The sequence below is a fragment of the Poromitra crassiceps genome (assembly GCF_964638095.1).
Source record: "Poromitra crassiceps genome assembly, chromosome: 3".
NCBI classification, from domain to species: domain Eukaryota; kingdom Metazoa; phylum Chordata; class Actinopteri; order Beryciformes; family Melamphaidae; genus Poromitra; species Poromitra crassiceps.
Window position 1 is genome coordinate 3,723,949 of NC_139625.1, and position 17,338 is coordinate 3,741,286.

General features: G+C 44.6%; 1 protein-coding gene across 4 annotated transcripts in view; it reads right to left on the reverse strand.

The window, feature by feature from the left end:
* syne1b (spectrin repeat containing, nuclear envelope 1b) overlaps positions 1–17,338 on the reverse strand; it is a gene marked incomplete at its 5' end in the record, with an annotated part of 267,667 nt that overhangs the window by 45,458 nt on the left and 204,871 nt on the right. For all 4 annotated transcript variants that reach the window (XM_083634044.1, XM_083634043.1, XM_083634042.1 and 1 more), the window contains 17 exons: positions 108–290; positions 563–767; positions 3,635–3,768; positions 4,602–4,772; positions 4,951–5,106; positions 5,233–5,388; positions 6,323–6,499; positions 7,556–7,705; positions 7,938–8,120; positions 8,845–8,977; positions 9,108–9,304; positions 11,363–11,494; positions 11,998–12,171; positions 12,688–12,888; positions 14,311–14,430; positions 14,594–14,695; positions 15,655–15,864. In XM_083634044.1, the coding sequence (XP_083490170.1) occupies positions 108–290; positions 563–767; positions 3,635–3,768; positions 4,602–4,772; positions 4,951–5,106; positions 5,233–5,388; positions 6,323–6,499; positions 7,556–7,705; positions 7,938–8,120; positions 8,845–8,977; positions 9,108–9,304; positions 11,363–11,494; positions 11,998–12,171; positions 12,688–12,888; positions 14,311–14,430; positions 14,594–14,695; positions 15,655–15,864 (2,784 nt within the window). The remainder of the gene's footprint in view (positions 1–107; positions 291–562; positions 768–3,634; positions 3,769–4,601; positions 4,773–4,950; positions 5,107–5,232; positions 5,389–6,322; positions 6,500–7,555; positions 7,706–7,937; positions 8,121–8,844; positions 8,978–9,107; positions 9,305–11,362; positions 11,495–11,997; positions 12,172–12,687; positions 12,889–14,310; positions 14,431–14,593; positions 14,696–15,654; positions 15,865–17,338) is intronic.

Sequence of the window (17,338 nt, forward strand, 5' to 3'; positions counted from 1 at the left end):
GCTATAGTGTATAAACATTGGTTGACTGACTGACTGACTGAGTTATTGATTGATTGATGGGACAACTTGGATTTAAAATTAAGTGCCACGAATCTCTGTTCCTTCACCTGCAGGGTGGTGAGTTGTCTGGTCAGCGCCTGCTCCACTGCACCCAGGCGCTGGCTGAGAGAGAGGTGATCTGATTGGATAGTCGATGCTGCTGACGTGTCCACCTGCTGCTTCAGCTGATCTCCCAGTTCCTGGAGAACCTGCAGTGAGGCCTGCACCGGAGCCTGGGACCGCAGCACCTCCTGACAATACACCCATAAAACGTTAAATTAATACTCTTTTCATACAAAACAAGGAAATGCAAAAAAAATAATTGTAATGATTTGATGATAATTCCACACATACGATATGTGAGAACCGGTTGTCTCAAAACTGTCATATATTACAAGAACATCTAATTCATGATAAGGACAAATGTTTTTACAATTTTCTTTGCATCTAATTCATGATACCACAATACTAATTTGACTGCATGGAAATGGGTCAACAGTGCCACTGCTCTAGGCTCACTCACACTGCACTCTTGGATCCAGTTGGACACTTCCTCGTCAGCGATGTCCTTGCTGCAGGCGGTCTTCAGAAGCTGGTCAGCCTTCTCCTGTTGCAGCTGGACGCTGGTGGAGCTCTGCTCATGGAGCTCCTTGTAGCGCTGCCACAGCTGCAGCAGGCCTTTGCTGCTCTTCAGGCGCTCCACAATCTCCTCCAGTAAGCCAGTCCACCTGAGTACAAATATGACATCATCAATCTCCTCCAGTAAGCCAGTCCACCTGAGTACAAATATGACATCATCAATCTCCTCCAGTAAGCCAGTCCACCTGAGTACAAATATGACATCATCAATCTCCTCCAGTAAGCCAGTCCACCTGAGTACAAATATGACATCATCAATCTCCTCCAGTAAGCCAGTCCACCTGAGTACAAATATGACATCATCAATCTCCTCCAGTAAGCCAGTCCACCTGAGTACAAATATGACATCATCAATCTCCTCCAGTAAGCCAGTCCACCTGAGTACAAATATGACATCATCAATCTCCTCCAGTAAGCCAGTCCACCTGAGTACAAATATGACATCATCAATCTCCTCCAGTAAGCCAGTCCACCTGAGTACAAATATGACATCATCAATCTCCTCCAGTAAGCCAGTCCACCTGAGTACAAATATGACATCATCAATCTCCTCCAGTAAGCCAGTCCACCTGAGTACAAATGACCATGGATATGAAAATGAACGCAAATGATTTGTCGATTTTTGATCAGAAAAGCTGCTTTATCCCATTGTGATGCACTTGTTTTGTAACGTCAGTCCTCTTGAAATACTTTAGTCCAGTGGACTTGAAGAGTTACAAGAGTAGGACTGCATAATGGAGGAACAATATGATTTTACTCCATGTAGAGAGTCTTTGAATAAATGTTCATTTAACACATTGAGTGCCAGCCATTTTTTCATCCTGTAGGTAAGTTGTGCCAGGTTTTTTTTTTGAGGATTCTGGCTCATTTTACAAGAGCCGAGGATTATTTTCTGTTAAGAATTCATGAACACCAATCATCTAAAAATAACTAATAGAATGTGTGCTTTCTCTGTCTAAAAGAGTTAGTTTGCAGAGTTAGTAGTTATGTAGATATTAGCCGTTGAGTACAGCATGGTTTCAGAGATTTTCAGAGAGTTTGGAGATAAATGGATTTTTAGAACCACCTCACGTGCCTGTGATTATGGGTGCCCTTGTCTCCCACTCTTGCCCTTGTCTCTCTCTCTCTCTCTCTCTCTCCTCTCTCTCTCTCTCTCTCTCTCTCTCTCTCTCTCTCTCTCTCTCTCTCTCTCTCTCTCTCTCTCTCTCTCTCTCTCTCTCTCTCTCTCTGATAAGAGAGAGAGAGAGAGAGAGAGAGAGAGAGAGAGAGAGAGAGAGAGAGAGGAGAGAGAGAGAGGGAGAGAGCGAGAGGGAGAGTTGCTTCAACTCCTCCCTCCGTGGGCGTTCTTCTTGGCTGCAGCGGCCGTCACAAGCTTGTCACCAGTCTGACAGTGCTTTGCTGCTGTCCTGTGCCTGTGGCTGCGCGGCCGCTGTTTGAGGAAGTCGGGACGGACTCGCTCGCTTCTTGGAGTTTTGGTTGAGAGAAGCTTTTGCGATTCTGGTCATATTTATGCTGCGTGTTTCAAAGTGTGATCCACCTGTAATCTATTATGTAAATTTGCAATCCCGCATCGCCAGCAATCAGCGCGAAAACCACATCCATTTTCATGAGAATGGCTGGGGTGAGAATGGCGTGACAAGTTAAAAAAATGCTTGCCTTCCTCTAGTCAGGAGAGCACTGTCGCCACTTAGTGGTCGGTAAAATAGATTATACACATTCTCTTGCTCCAATAGTGATCTCGAAGATGTAAAAGTTGTTGATTGATGTCCCACCGTCAAAAAAAAAAAATGTTTATGTAAGACGAGATATCTCGGCTCTGGCACTCAAGCGTTGGATTATGTAAGACGAGATATCTCGGCTATGGCACTTAACGTGTTAAAGTGATAATACAGAAGATTTTCATGTAAATAAATGTCTGTAAAGTCACTATATATCGCCAACTGAGTTAACACAATGGTGATTGAGCCTATCGGCTCATTGATGAAAGTCCTTGCAAGATTCAAGATTCAAGATTCAAGATTCAAGATTTTTATTGTCACTCCATGGTAAGTATCACGTGTGAAATTATTGTGCTGTGAACTCCGTTTACAACATAGTACAAATATAACAGGGCATATGAGTGCAAAAACAACAAGAGACACAACAAGCAATAAGGCAGTATAGTGATAAGACAAGTCAGAGACAGTGGCATATTCACTGCACATAGGTGCACATGTCATGTGCATACTTTAGCAGTGCTTAAACATTTTAACTTCGGCGTATTTGACATACAGGTGCAAATAGCATATTCCTTATTAAACATACAATTAAACTCTGCGTTTTAAATTCGGCGTATTTAAATCTCTTCGTATTGCAACATGTATGAACTTGTGTGTGGTGACACTTTCCCCGCCCCCCAAACTAAAAACCAGAAAGATATCACAAGCGGCGCACAGTTCTTGACGTGTTTCGCATCACCCAGCACCCGCCAGAGAGGGTAGGCGGAGTTGGAGCAAGTTGCTGTTGTTTGCGCGTTATTATGATCCCACTGGAGATTTGGGCAGAACACACCCTGCGCCCGCCTACGCAGCAGTCAAGTGCTGGGATTGGCCAGGAGCCAGCTTTTTGTTCCCTTTTGACAGCTTAAATCTCCCTTCCCCCCGCCCAGCTGCCCACGTGTCGTAGCGATCTCCGGTGGGATCCATAATAGAGCACCGCTGACCAACTTCTTCTTCTTTGGAGATGTGTGCGCGCTTGGCATCCAAGCGTTGCATTACCGCCCCCCACTGGCCAACTTGAATGTATTAAGAAGAAGAATACATAATGCGACACTGTGTGGATCTCACCTGCAATTACTGCTCACGGCCATTGGTGTTGTCAGAGGCAACAAAAGTGAAATCTTCCAGATTATCTCTTTAAATAAACAGAATTAAATAAACAACATTAAAAAGCGGTGGAGTAAGATCTTAAAAGTCACCTTGCATTGACGTCCTTGAGGGCGTTGTTGAGAGAGTCCGACACTGAAGGGTGGCACTCCTTTAGCAGCTGGTGGGTCACGGCACCAAACCTCCTCAGACCGCTCTCCTGCTTCTCCAGTTCCTCTTGCAAATTCTTCACAAGGGACAAACCATAAAGAGCTTGGTTACCACCACAAGAAGATATAGGAGGTCAAACATGGAACAGGGACACATATAGGGATAACAAGAAAAATGAGTGACACTTCTCGAGAGCTAAACTCGCAAGAATATTCCCTATATGCGACAGATGTAAACAGAGCCTCGGCGACCACCTATTGACCTACCAGGACCAGAATATATTATGTTCTGGTCCTGCCCGAAACTTGCCGAAACTGCATCCTTCTTTGAAGCTATTTCTACAGCTATTTCTCCCCTTGGTTGCTGTTTTCGTTGGGTTCTCAGACCCGACTGGTTCTGGTCCCCCTGCTCACTTGCAGAAAGAGGGTCATTGCTTTTAGCTGGAAGGCTGTCACTCCTCCATCACACAGCCAGTGGATCAGAGACGTGATGCAGAACGTAAAGCTGGAAAAGATCAGATGTATCCTCAACGGCTCCGTCAAGAGATTCCACAAACCCTGGCACCCATTCTAATGTGAATAGTTGACCTGGTCTGGAACTAGAACTATGAACTATGAACTATGAACTCCTACTCCTGCCCGTGGACTGTCCTAGAATGAAGATGCTATGGTGCACTTTTCTTTGTTTTTGCTTATATGTTTGTTTGTTTTTTTGTGATCTGTTTGTCATGCTGATTTTGGTTTTGTTCCGTCTATGGTTATTTTTGGGATTCTTTTTCTGTGGATATTTGTGACTCGAGAAGATTGTATACTGATGTCATATCTCATCAATGAAAAAGTTACAAATAAAATGAAAAAATAAATAAATAATAATACATGTTGGAAAATGACCTGTCCAATGCTAACATACCAGCAGACTCTGCACCTGCAGCTGGACCGCCTCCAGGGAGCCAGTGAGCAGCCGGAAGCGAGACACAGAGTACCTCCCCTCCATCAGGTACCCGTTGATCTCTTCTGAGGCCCGCTTGTATAAACTCCACTGGTCCAGCACTGACCTCAGGCTGATCTTCAGTTGTCCTATCTGTGGAAACAACATTTCACAAAAGCTAAGATACAAAGAACACAGTGACGCTCAGGAAATAGACCAGACCAGCAGAGTACAGACAGACCACAACAGCAGTACAGCAGAAGAGACTAGAACATATCTGTTCTAGTCTAACCTTAGTATCACAGTAAAAAAAAAGGACAGGGGAGCTTACCAAGTGGTCCAGGTTAGCCCAGGTGTGGTTGACACCCTGGAGCGTCTCCATGACGATAGCACAGGCCTCGTCGGTCTTGTTCTGGACGAGGGCGCAGCCCTGCTCCTCCACCCTCTCCAAATCTCTCTCTTTCTCCTTCACCATCTCCTCCATTTCCTAAAAGAGTTCAGAGTTGCCGGTAGATCATTGACACGTAATAAAAACAAGTATGGCGATAACAACATGCTGGTGAATCGTGTGTTTTGATCAATCAGCGTGGACAAAGTGAGGGATGAGTCCTGCCTGGCAGTCCTTGAGAGCATTCTGTACTGAAGTCAAGTCCTCTATCCTGTGTTTCCTCTTCAGTCTCTCTTCTTGAGTTGCCATCCAAGACTTCAGGGCCTGGACACTGCTCTCATACTCCAGCCACATCTCCAACAGGCTCTCCAGGAACTGCATCTGGATGTGGGTCATGCAAAAACAAACAGACAAACAAACAAAACATTTAGCTTCTCTGAGCACTTCTTATTTATGTGTATATAATATTAAATGCTGAAATGGCAAAAACCAAAATGTAATATTGATATAAAGAGCAAGGAAACGGCACAGGTTCAGAATACTAAACATTGATCAACAATTGAGACATGGTTTAATCATTTAAATAAGTAAAATATATGCTTTTAAAGCAACTACGAGCAACATTTTCGCATGTTATGAAACATAGTTTAATAGTGATGCCTCACATCTTACCTATAGCAGCAGATGAGACCAAAGCCGAGTGAATCGGCGAGTGCTCTCTTGTTTTTTATAGAGTCTCTCTCTGGGACGGAAAGACGCGGAAGTGAAACAAAACGCTTTACGGCAGCTGCCGTAAACCGTTTCTCTCTGCCTAGAAACAGACCCTAAACAAGAAGAACGGCTTTCCTCGCTACTTCCAGGGGCTTTCTACTCTCACGAACATCTCTTGTTATATTCTAACAGTTTGTTTGGAAGTAATTTTATAATTTTGTGATTATGCTGTCGTAAACCATTTCGTTTCACTTCCGCGTCTTCCCGTCCCGGAGAGAGACTCTATAAACAACAAGAGAGCACTCGCCGATTCACTCGGCTTTGGTCTCATCTGCTGCTATAGGTAAGATGTGAGGCATCACTATTACATTTAGACTGTTTCATAACAAGCAAAGGTGTTGCTCGTAGCTGCTTTAACCCTGATAGCCAAAGTACACGGGCTATATTTTTGCAGTGCTACATGATGCTGGTGGCCATGCTTTGTGCTATGGATTTCATTCACAGTGTCAGCCCTTGTTAACCTGACGCTGCCAGATGGGGGCGGTCTTGTGACCACAACACCGCCCCCATCTGGCAGAGTCAGGCGAAGCAGTTGTGGCCTCACCCTCTCAGTGATCCGGCCCTGTAGTATCTGCCAACGGCGGTTCATGGCGCCCAGCCTCTCCGCAAAGTCGGTCTTATCGCTGCGCTTGCTCTCCGCGTCCTGACCACTGATCTGCAGCACTGACTGGTTGACAAAGTCCACAGTCAACTGCTTACAGCTTATATCTACTCTGAAGCCCTACAGGGATGAAACAAAGAGTCGATTACAAGACATTTACAATTAATAATACATCTATAATCAGAATCATAGATTACATTAGAATTATGAGGAGATTTGTGAGAGTACATAGAAGGGAAGCACTAGATGCAATGGGGAATTTATTTTGCCATCTAAATGAATATATACACAATATGTTCCTGAGGATAATACGGTACACTGTAGGTCTACTTCAATGTTTATAAACTGTTGAAAAATAAAATAAATAAATCGCAGCCTCACAAAATGCATGTAATATTCATGTGTATATTCATGTATATCTGTCATATACTATGCAAAAGCACAGAGAATAAACTTTGTAAACAGAGTAAAAATAATGTTGTCAAACCCCCCAAAAACATGCATTAAACAAAGTCAGCAGTTAGTCAGGCGGCTTAGTAGTACTTGATTTGAGATACTGTAGATGTGGACGTTCCTGATAAAAGCACCAAATGGCCTGCATTTATATATGGCGCTTTGTCACCAAATGTCACCCAAATGCTGCCCATAGCATAGCTTTCCATTTTTGATAGGATCCACTTAAAAAACAACAATAACAAAAAAACAACTTTGAAAGGCCATAACTTCCATGCTGTTTATCTGATTCGCAACTAGCAACTTTTTTCCACGTGTTCAGCTGACGTTGCTCTACAAATCTGCCTCAGAAAGTTTTTTTGAAAGTTTTGGAAGACACATTTTTGACCAATCTCCGCCAACGTCGCTATGTAGCATCTATGGACCAAGCAGTACACGTTGTCTTTTAGGATTTTTGAAATCCCCTTTCATTTAGAAGTTATTGCCTTTCAAAGTTAGACATTTTAACAACCCCCCCCCCCCCCCCCAAAACAAACAAACAAACAAAAAACTTTTTTTTTTAATGGATCCTATCAAAAAATGGTAAGCTATGGGAATTGTCAGTACGTCTGCTTTTGTCAGGAACGTCCACATCCATTTGCTAAGCTGCCTCACTAGTGGAAAAACAGTGGTTAAGAGAGACTCTGCACTATTACAGCCTGAGGCCTTACTGTCCTTCCTGACCTTGTACTTTTGCAGGTAGTCCTGGATGACCGTTGAGCCCACTGCACTCTTGAGGTTCTCCTCATCCTCCTCAATGATGTTCTCCATCAATGACATCCAGTTAAACAGCTCTGAGATGGCATGGCGTGAGGCCAGCTTCTCCATTTGGATCTGACAAATAATCACAGCCATTAGACCGGCATATTGAACATGAAGGCAACATATTGAACATCCAGGTAGGAAAAGCGTGCATGAAGGCAACATATTGATCTTCCCGGTAGGAAAAGCGTGCATGAAGGCAACCTTTGGTGAAGAACTTCTGCATAAGAGTCAAGCGGGAGAAAGGTGTAATCCTATTGGCCCTGGGGCAGCTAAGCCTGTTTAGTCTGTGGCAGTCCAGTACCTGGTGCAGCTTCTCCTGGACCACTGGGATGCGTGTGAGCAGCTCAGTCCACTGAGCGTCCATGCGTGCCAGGTCAGACCGCAGCACCGCCGTGTCCACTTTCTTCAGCCGCAGCAGCTGGTTGCCCTCGCTTACGACTGAGCTCTTCAGACTGGACTTGCCTTCCACTTCCTTGGAAAACTCCTGAGACAAGAGAATGACAGAAAAATCATCAACTGGCATGGAATCAAGTACATTCTATGATACACTTAGAGGCCATTTACACCTGGCACTAACATGCGTTTTCTGTGATCAGATTGCAATCGGATAGTGCTTGACCACATTAGCCTGATTTCATTTACACCTGGCATTAACGCGCGTTTTGGGTGATCAGATTGCAATCTGATTGCAATCTGATCACCCAAAATGGGTGTACACATTACATTTACACTTGTGTTCAATGTGGTCACAATGCGTCCCTGACCACCTCCGAAGGTGGTTTACAAAGAGAGTGTTGCATAAACACTGGAAGACTGTGTTGATATTGAGCAGATCCCATGTGTAAAGGTGTGTAATTGTATGAATGCTTATGTTCCTTATGTTCAAACGCAGGGGTCAATTACTCTACTTCCTATTGTGTTTTACACTTCCTGTGACAGTACAGTACTTACTGTATATACTGTGTTCATTGTGTTAACTGTGGCCAACACTGCTGAGGGGCTTTAAGATGTGTGCAGACCCCTAAGAGTCAGAGTCAGTGAGTCAGACTAGGTTTGAGCAGGTAAAACAGACGGCGTTTTGAACAGGAAGTCGTAACACAACTGGGTCAAGTGGGCGGGGCTACATAAGCTGAATAGCAGGAAGTTGCTGGAAAAGAGCGCATGTCTCATGAATAAAATGTTTTAAAAAAATGTGGGTGTGGCCTCACGAGGAAGGCAGAGAGATGGTCTCTGACAGACTCCAGCTCCTGGGGAACCAACACCGCCTGGGTGTTCCAGAACTCCAAACGCTCCAGAGCGGACTGCAGCCATTCCAGAAGCTCCACAGACTCCCTCTGATACCTAGAAGAAAACCACCGTTTAAACACAGCTGTTTAAAAAAAAAAAAAACGTCATGTAATGATACTGAATTTCAAATAATCACAGATATCATCTTTTGCATAAAAGCAATTCTCATTGATGCGTTTGTGACCTGGTCCAGTGTTTGAGGATGGCGTCCAGGCGCTGTAGTTCCTTGGTGACCTTGGTGGTGTTGTTGAGCCAGTGCTCCCCCAGCAGAGTGAGCTGATTCTCCAGCCCTGGACAGCACACTGACAGCAGCAGACGCTTGCCCTCATCCAGGACCTGGTAGAGCCTGTGCTGGTGCTCCGTCAGTCTCCCCTTCAGCCCCTGTACAGAGAAGAGAAGTGGAGCAGTGGAACCCTTAGAAGCTTAGAAGAATGGCTTGTAACCAGGAGGTTAGCCGGCTGAGAAGGTCCAGATGAGGGAAGAGAGTGAGTAGCTACAATTGCCGTTCCTACTTTAAAAAACGGTACCATATTCAGGATTATAATGATAATAATGATGAGACGGCGTACGGGGACGAGGCGCAGCGGCTGGTGGAGTGGTGTGCCAGGAACTATCTCTCCCTCAACACCCAGACTAGAACGACCGCACCGCGGATTTATGCCTCCGCCATTAGTTTCATTCTTGAGTCGAAATCGGCATTTGCGGCAAATTCTGTCAAGGCGCTCCTGAGATGTTGCCTTACAGAGCTTGGAAATTGGGTGTGTGAGGTCACAGTGACTTTGAACTTTGACCTTTAACCATCAAAGTCTAATCAGTTTATCCTTGAGTCCAAGTCGATGTTTGAGGCAAATTTGATGAAACTCCGTCAAGCATTCCTGAGATATCGCGTAAACAAGCTTGAAAATGGCGTTCGAGAGGTCACAGTGACCTTGACCACCAAAATCGAATCAGTTCATCCCTGAGTCCAAGTCGATGTTTGAGGCAAATTTGATGAAATTCCGCCAAGACATTCCTGAGATATCGCGTTAACAAGCTTGAAAATGGCGTTCGAGAGGTCACAGTGAGCTTGACCTTTGACCTTTGACCACCAAAATCTAATCAGATCATCCTTGAGTCTAAGTGGATGTTTAAGGCAAATCTGATGAAATTCCATCAAGGCGTTCCGCAGATATCGCGTTAACGAACATCGTACGGACGGACGGACGGACGGACATAAGAACCAAGGAGGTGGTCATTGTCTACAGGAAGAATAAGACTGCCCCTGCCCCGCTCTACATCAATGGGGACTGTGTGGAGAGGGTCCCCCACTTTAAGTTCCTGGGGGCACACATCTCTGAGGAGCTCGCCTGGTCAGTCAACTCTGCAGCGGTGGTAAAGAAGGCCCAGCAGCGACTCCACTTCCTGCGAGTACTCGGACGGAACGATCTGGAGAAGAAACTGCTGGTAACCTTCTACCGATCCACCATCGAAAGCGTAACTGGCGTATTCCATCACAGTGTGGTACGCTGGCTCCACCGCAGCTGACAGGAAGAGGCTACAGAGGGTGATCAGGTCAGCCGAGAGGATAACTGGCTGTCGTCTCCCCTCCCTAGACGACATAGCCAGCTCCCGCTGTCTCTCCAGGGCAGAGCGGATCATCAACGACCACCTCCACCCTGGTCATCACCTGCTCAGCCTGCTGCCCTCGGGCAGGAAGTACAGGAGCATCAAGAGCCCAACAAATAAGACTGAAAAACAGCTTTTTTCCATGGGCCGTCCGGACTCTAAACAATAATAGCAGCCGTTAACTCTCACTCAGTGCAATACATGAACTTGTGCAATATATCAAAATGTGCAATATTCTTTTACTACCTCAGCAGTATTTTATTAGTATTTTATTATTGTTTTGTTTCAGTTTTTTTCTGATTTTAATGCACTGTCAGCTGAAGCACTCTTCATTTCGTTGTATGGGGAACTGTGCAATGACAATAAAGGCTATTCTACACTTCACCACTCATGAACATATTGTATATATTTACTCGATTTGATTGCACTTGCAACTTTGTGATTGTCTTTAGTTATTTTCCTAGTTCTTATCTCTGTATATTGATGTGACCGCTACGCTGCATACAGACACTAAGACAAATTCCTCGTATGTAACTTGCATACTGTGGCAATAAAAGTGATTCTGATTCTGATTCTGAGAACACTTCACCACTCATGAACATATTGTATATATATTTACTCGATTTGATTGCACTTGCAACTTTGTGATTGTTTTTAGTTATCTTCCTAGTTATTTTCTCTGTATATTGATGTGACCGCTACGCTGCATACAGACACTAAGACAAATCCCTCGTATGTAACTTGCATACTGTGGCAATAAAAGTGATTCTGATTCTGATTCTATTCTATTATTATTCCATCAGTAATAAACAATGTATTGGTGTCAATCTGTACCTGATACAATGAGATCCTGTCGGCGAGCCTCTCCTCCGTCTCCTCCACCAGGCCGACGGTGGGGATACTACCCTCCACTATCTCCAGCTGTCGGTTCAAACTCTGGTAATCCTGCACCAGGCGGCACCAAGTCTGGAAAAACAAGAAGACGCAGAACATTTGGGATTAAATAACATACAAGCCAATGTAAGCTTGACAAGAATCCTTTAGCTTTGATGATAAACAATTAAAAAAAAAAAAATGTATGAATGTAAATACATTTCCCTATTAGGATTAAATCTGATTCATTTCCAGGGCTTCAACATGTTTTTGATGATGAAATCCCATGACTATTTAATGACAAATAAAGATTGTTTCATGACAATGTGTCAATATTCAAATGTTCGATGTTCTTTTATTGAATAGCTCAGTTGGATGTCTTATTTTGTTGTCATTTGAGACTTAGACTAAATAGGAAAATAATTGCTTCACATTTCTAATAATTTTCCAAAGCATTTCCATTTTTCCCCCTCCAGGCTTGAAAAATATGTATTTCAAACACTATGACATCTTCAGATTTTCTAGGACTATAGGGGGTCTGCTATATAAAAAATAGAATAACTTTTGTTTGTTGAATATTGTCTTCCCTCTCTCACCTCCAGGATGCACTCCAGCTCCACCCCTTTGCTGTGTGCCTCCTTGAGGACGTTGTGAGCCTGGGTCAAGGTCTCCTCCAGCGCCTGGCTCTCTTTGGGAAGCACCAGGCCACTGATTTTCCTGTAGAACGTCTCCGTTAGAATCATATGGGACTCCAGCCCCTGGAAGAACTCCTGGAAAAGAGAACCACGTCAAACACACGAGTCATTTTATTTCCGTACAGATAAAACAAAAGTCCCAGGGATAAAAAACAATGTTAGCGGAGCGGGTTCCCAAAGTTTTCCAACTCAGGGGCCACTTGAAAATCTCGAAACTTTTCGTGGCTCACCTCCGACCCCGTAAAAAATACAGCCAAATAACTCAGATTCTATTCAATTCTCAGAGCACTTTTTATTTTCCGCAGTCACTAACACAACATCTGAAACATGTTGCAGCATTTTCAGTAGTTTTCAAGGAGCACCAGCACCAGCAAGCGTTTTTTTTTATTTGTTTAATGTAAAAAAGTAAAATTTAATAAAATGTGTAATGATTTGGCGGCCCACTTGCAATACCACCAGAGGGTGGTATGTATACTTGTATTGTAAAAAAAACAATGTATGTTTAATAGGCTAGGTATATGTAGTAATATGTCAATCGATCACGCTCTTTACTTTCAGTCAGTTTGTCTTTCAACCCAATCAAAGTCAAACCTTGTGCTTGTCCAGGAGACTCTGGACCTCCTGCACAGAGCTGGCGATGATCCTTTGGTCTGCAGCCATCTTGTCCTGAGCTGTGTCCACCAGGTCCTGCAGGTCCTGCAGGGCGCGCTCGTACTGCTCCTTCAGAGCCATGTTCTGGTTCAGCCCGCTGTGCCGGGAACCCACTGTCATCACCAACTCCTCATAGGCATCCTGAAATACACACAGTGAATCACTGTCATCACCAACCCCTCATAGACATCCTGAAATACACACAGGGAACCCACTGTCATCACCAACCCCTCATAGACATCCTGAAATACACACAGGGAACCCACTGTCATCACCAACCCCTCATAGACATCCTGAAATACACACAGGGAACCCACTGTCATCACCAACCCCTCATAGACATCCTGAAATACACACAGGGAACCCACTGTCATCACCAACCCCTCATAAACATCCTGAAATACACACAGGGAACCCACTGTCATCACCAACCCCTCATAGACATCCTGAAATACACACAGGGAACCCACTGTCATCACCAACCCCTCATAGACATCCTGAAATACACACAGGGAACCCACTGTCATCACCAACCCCTCATAGACATCCTGAAATACACACAGTGAACCCACTGTCATCACCAGCTCCTCATAGACCTCCTGAAATACACACAGTGAACCCACTGTCATCACCAACCCCTCATAGACCTCCTGAAATACACTCATAGGGCTTTCACACCGGCAGGGCTCTGTGCCGGTTCCGGTTCCAGAACCCGAATTTGAACCGGCCGGCGCGTTCAGACCGAAAAAATGATTGGTTCGGAACCTGAAAAGTTGGTTCTCAGCGGAACCAAAAAATAGTTGCTTTTTCCTTGCGAACTGTGACATCATCAGTGGGCGTGTCTTATTCTAGGCTGTGAAAATCAGCAGGAAGGAGAAGAAGGCAGCAACAACATGGAGAAAAATAATTTTCAGTGGTCTGCTGAGGAAACCAAATGTTTAGTGACGATTTCATCTATCGAATTTCAAGAAAAGCTAGAAAGCAGTACAAGAAAGAGTTGTAAGTTGTATGCCGAACTTGCGGAAGAGATGGCCAAGGCTGGGTTCACTCGAACGCCAGACCAAATAATTAATAAACTTAAAAAACTGAAGGACTACCGAATAACGTCCTCCCACTTTGGTTCCGCTTAAACTGGTGTGAACGCGGGCTGGTTCGCCAGAAAGCACCAAGGTTCTGAGACTCCAGAACGCAGCCAGAGCCAGAACCAGAACCGTGTCTGTCTAACGACGCTATCGTTACATATGACGTCATATGTAATAGACATGAGTGTACCACAAGCCACCTAGTGTTTTGGAGGTGTACCGCAGCCAACGCGGCGAGTTACGTTCGAGTATGCACAGTCTCGCTGTCGCCGCTCGGCGGTGGCAAGGCTCCAAGTGGAGACTGCGCAGAACCGTGTCAGCACCTTTGCACAGTCTACTCAATCAAATCCAGAAAACCTGAAAATCTGCGGATATTTTCACAAAACCATTTTTAAATTCAGTATAACAAACGGATCAGCTTTTACTGCATGGTTTTCAGACAGAGCGACCTTCACTGAGAATCGTCAGTCACATACAGTACCTGGAGTTTGAGCAACTTGTTTGTCGATATCTGATCCACTTGCAGCGCTGCTCCTCTGGTTTTGAGCTCTGCGATCCTGTGTTCAAAGTCTTTCAGACTGTCTTCTGAATTGGCGATGCCCTGACAGAGATGACAATGCCAATCAATGACCAAATCATATTTTGATTCAAATGTATAAGCGGGGCTGTGTGTGTGTGTGTGTGTGTGTGTGTGTGTGTGTGTGTGTGTGTGTGTGGGTGTGTGTGTGTGTGTGTGTGCGTGCGCGCCAAGCATGTTTGACTACCTCCAGCTGTTTGGAGGCTGGCTTATCCATGGCTCCAGTTAACGTCTGTAGAATCTGGCACTTGGTCTCAATTAAAGCAGTTTGAAGAAGGTGCAACTCCGTCTGTATTCGTAATAATAATAATTAATAATAAGTATTAGTCAAGAGAAGATGTATTTTCATGCATGAGAACCACACTACAACATAATGGGTATACAGTCAAACAAAATTTTGTTTGATTAAAGTCAAAGTGAACCGGAGGCGAATGCAATAGCGCGAGTGTCGGAGACTCAAACAAATCTTGTCTGAGATGACAGGGTTGAGAGGCGGACCACAAGGCGCACAATGCCGGGTGTCGATGATTTGATTTGACAATTCTGGGGACTGGCTTTGGCATTGGCCAATCATGGCGTGTTCGGAGCGAGCGGACAATCCGATGCATGGGTGCTGCCCGCCCGCCTGGAATCTCCGAGGGGCGACCCCCGACAACCAGGCTCTCAAGCGCGCGCCTTTATCGATATTGCCGTAAATACGATATTCCTGGAATGCGCGTTTTAACGAGCCAGTTACATTTCTTTGCATTCTTAGACATTACCGTTTTTGTTTTTTGTTCATGTTTCATACAATTGGCCAAGTTAGTAGTTAGTTTATGGGAATTCTGCCAGATGACAGGAACTAGGCGCCATTTTCTCTTTCTTTTGGAAGAGAAAATTATCCTGAAATGAAGATTTGATTGACAGCTGCCATGTCGTGATATGATTGGTTGAAATGGGGTAGACATTTGATAGTACTAGGTGACGTCAGCAAACTGTAGATTACTGTTATCAATGAAATCTTGAAAAATTAACTTTTGATGTGAAAAAGTGTGAAAAACTAAAGAAATTAGATTTTTGTGATTTTTTTGGCATACATTATTAAATAGGTGCACTGAATACCCAGGTATTTGAACTAAAATGAAAGAAAAGTAATTTTTGGGTTCAGCTCGACTTTAAGGCCATTCGAGACCGAAAACTCGGAAGGTCCTTTGACCAAAATGTTGACCACACACAATAAGAAGATGCAGTGATGATGAGGAAGCGAACCTGGTAGGCTGTGAGTTCATGCATCCTGGTTCTCATGTGGTCACAGCGTTGGCCCAAAGCAGAACCCAGGGCTCCTAATCTCTTCTTCAGGCAGTCCAGGTTGTCCTCCAGGAGAGCCCGGTCCTCATGCCTCAGGCCTGTGAGGCCCGAGAGCAGAGCCTTGCTGTGCTTCACCTCCTCGGTCATGTGCCTCACGTCGTTCTCCAAGGTCTGCAGAGAAGACGAGATGATTCAGCCACAAGTATGAGTATCTAGATATACTGCAACTTGATGTTCACATTTTGAGGAATACAGATCCCGCCCCCTATTTGATCCCAGGTAATTTTTCGACATTCAACTTTAAACAAACCACAAACAAACGTCACCTTTTGGAGATCTATTTGAATAGCACATTTTTACCATCAAGTATCAGATGAAACCATATAATTCCTAGGTTACAGGTATTACCGGGCGCATAGAGACACTGCATGAAATCGGCCACGCCCATCACGGGGGAAAGCGCTCCATTCACTTCCACACACCAGCGTCATTTTCCTTGAATTAAACATAGCTAAAAGCTGTTGTGTGTTGGGGCTGCGCAGACTATAAAAAAATCGCCAATTAACACATTGAGTGCCAAGGACGTCTGTGCACGTCATAAAAAAAAGTAACGAGGAGTGCCAAGGACGTCTGTGGACGTCCTAAAATCATAATTCATATTATTCCATAATTCTGCTGTTTAAGGTCGTACCCAGCCAGTGAGCATGAATCCCTTCAAGGGATCACACGGCACCACCTTAAACATCTACACGGGAGCTGCGCCACCCACCTCAGATCCTTTACTTTGTGCAGGAGAAAGCGGAAAAAGCCGTGATCAAAGGGGAAACCGATGCATGCTGCAGCCAGAGCCGTATAGATTGCTCTGTCTGCAGCTGACAGTTGGCTGCATCCGCGCCCACAACTGAGCTCTTCTGCTTCTGTCTATCTGTCTGCATATAGTTTCTCCACACGATTCCCTGCCAGAAAGGCAGCACCCGAAGCCGAACGGCCAAACCTTTTCCTTCAGTCCCGTAACTCCCGTTTGCCATTTCCTTGTTGCGCTGGGATCCACCCGGGGCAAAAACGGAGGAAGCGAAAACAGACTGTGTGCGTGTGGGGAGGAGCCCGCAGCTCAGGGGGGGGGGAGGGGGGGAGGGGCACGCAGGCTGCACAGAACCACACCACGCCACCACATCAGAAAACACCAGCCAGAGTCAGTGAATGTGCTTGAAATTATAGTGCAAAAAGTATTCATAAAAGTGACTTTATCTTGAAAAGTAAAAAAAAAAAAGCAGAAAACCCTTGAAAGTGCTCTTCTTTCAGAGGCTGTCATTTCATAATGGAACTGTCTAGAAACAAAATTTCTTCTTTGGAAGAAGCAGGAGTGTCCAATGTTTCATTAGAGTCCAGCCCTGTCAATATAGCCCTAATAGAAAAAATTCTATAGCTGTTTTCAACTGAATGGAAGTGAATCTGGCACAGGCTCCAGACAATTTTACTGAAGCGCTGTGGCACTCAATGTGTTAAAGTTTTTTTGTACTCCCGAGCAAAACAAGGAAGCCATTGAGAATTGGCGAGAATCTTTTTTTGGATCTAGCTGTCAAGGAAGTAAGTTGGAGTGTTCATCTTCCGTATATACGATCTTGTGTGCAACACGCGACCATGC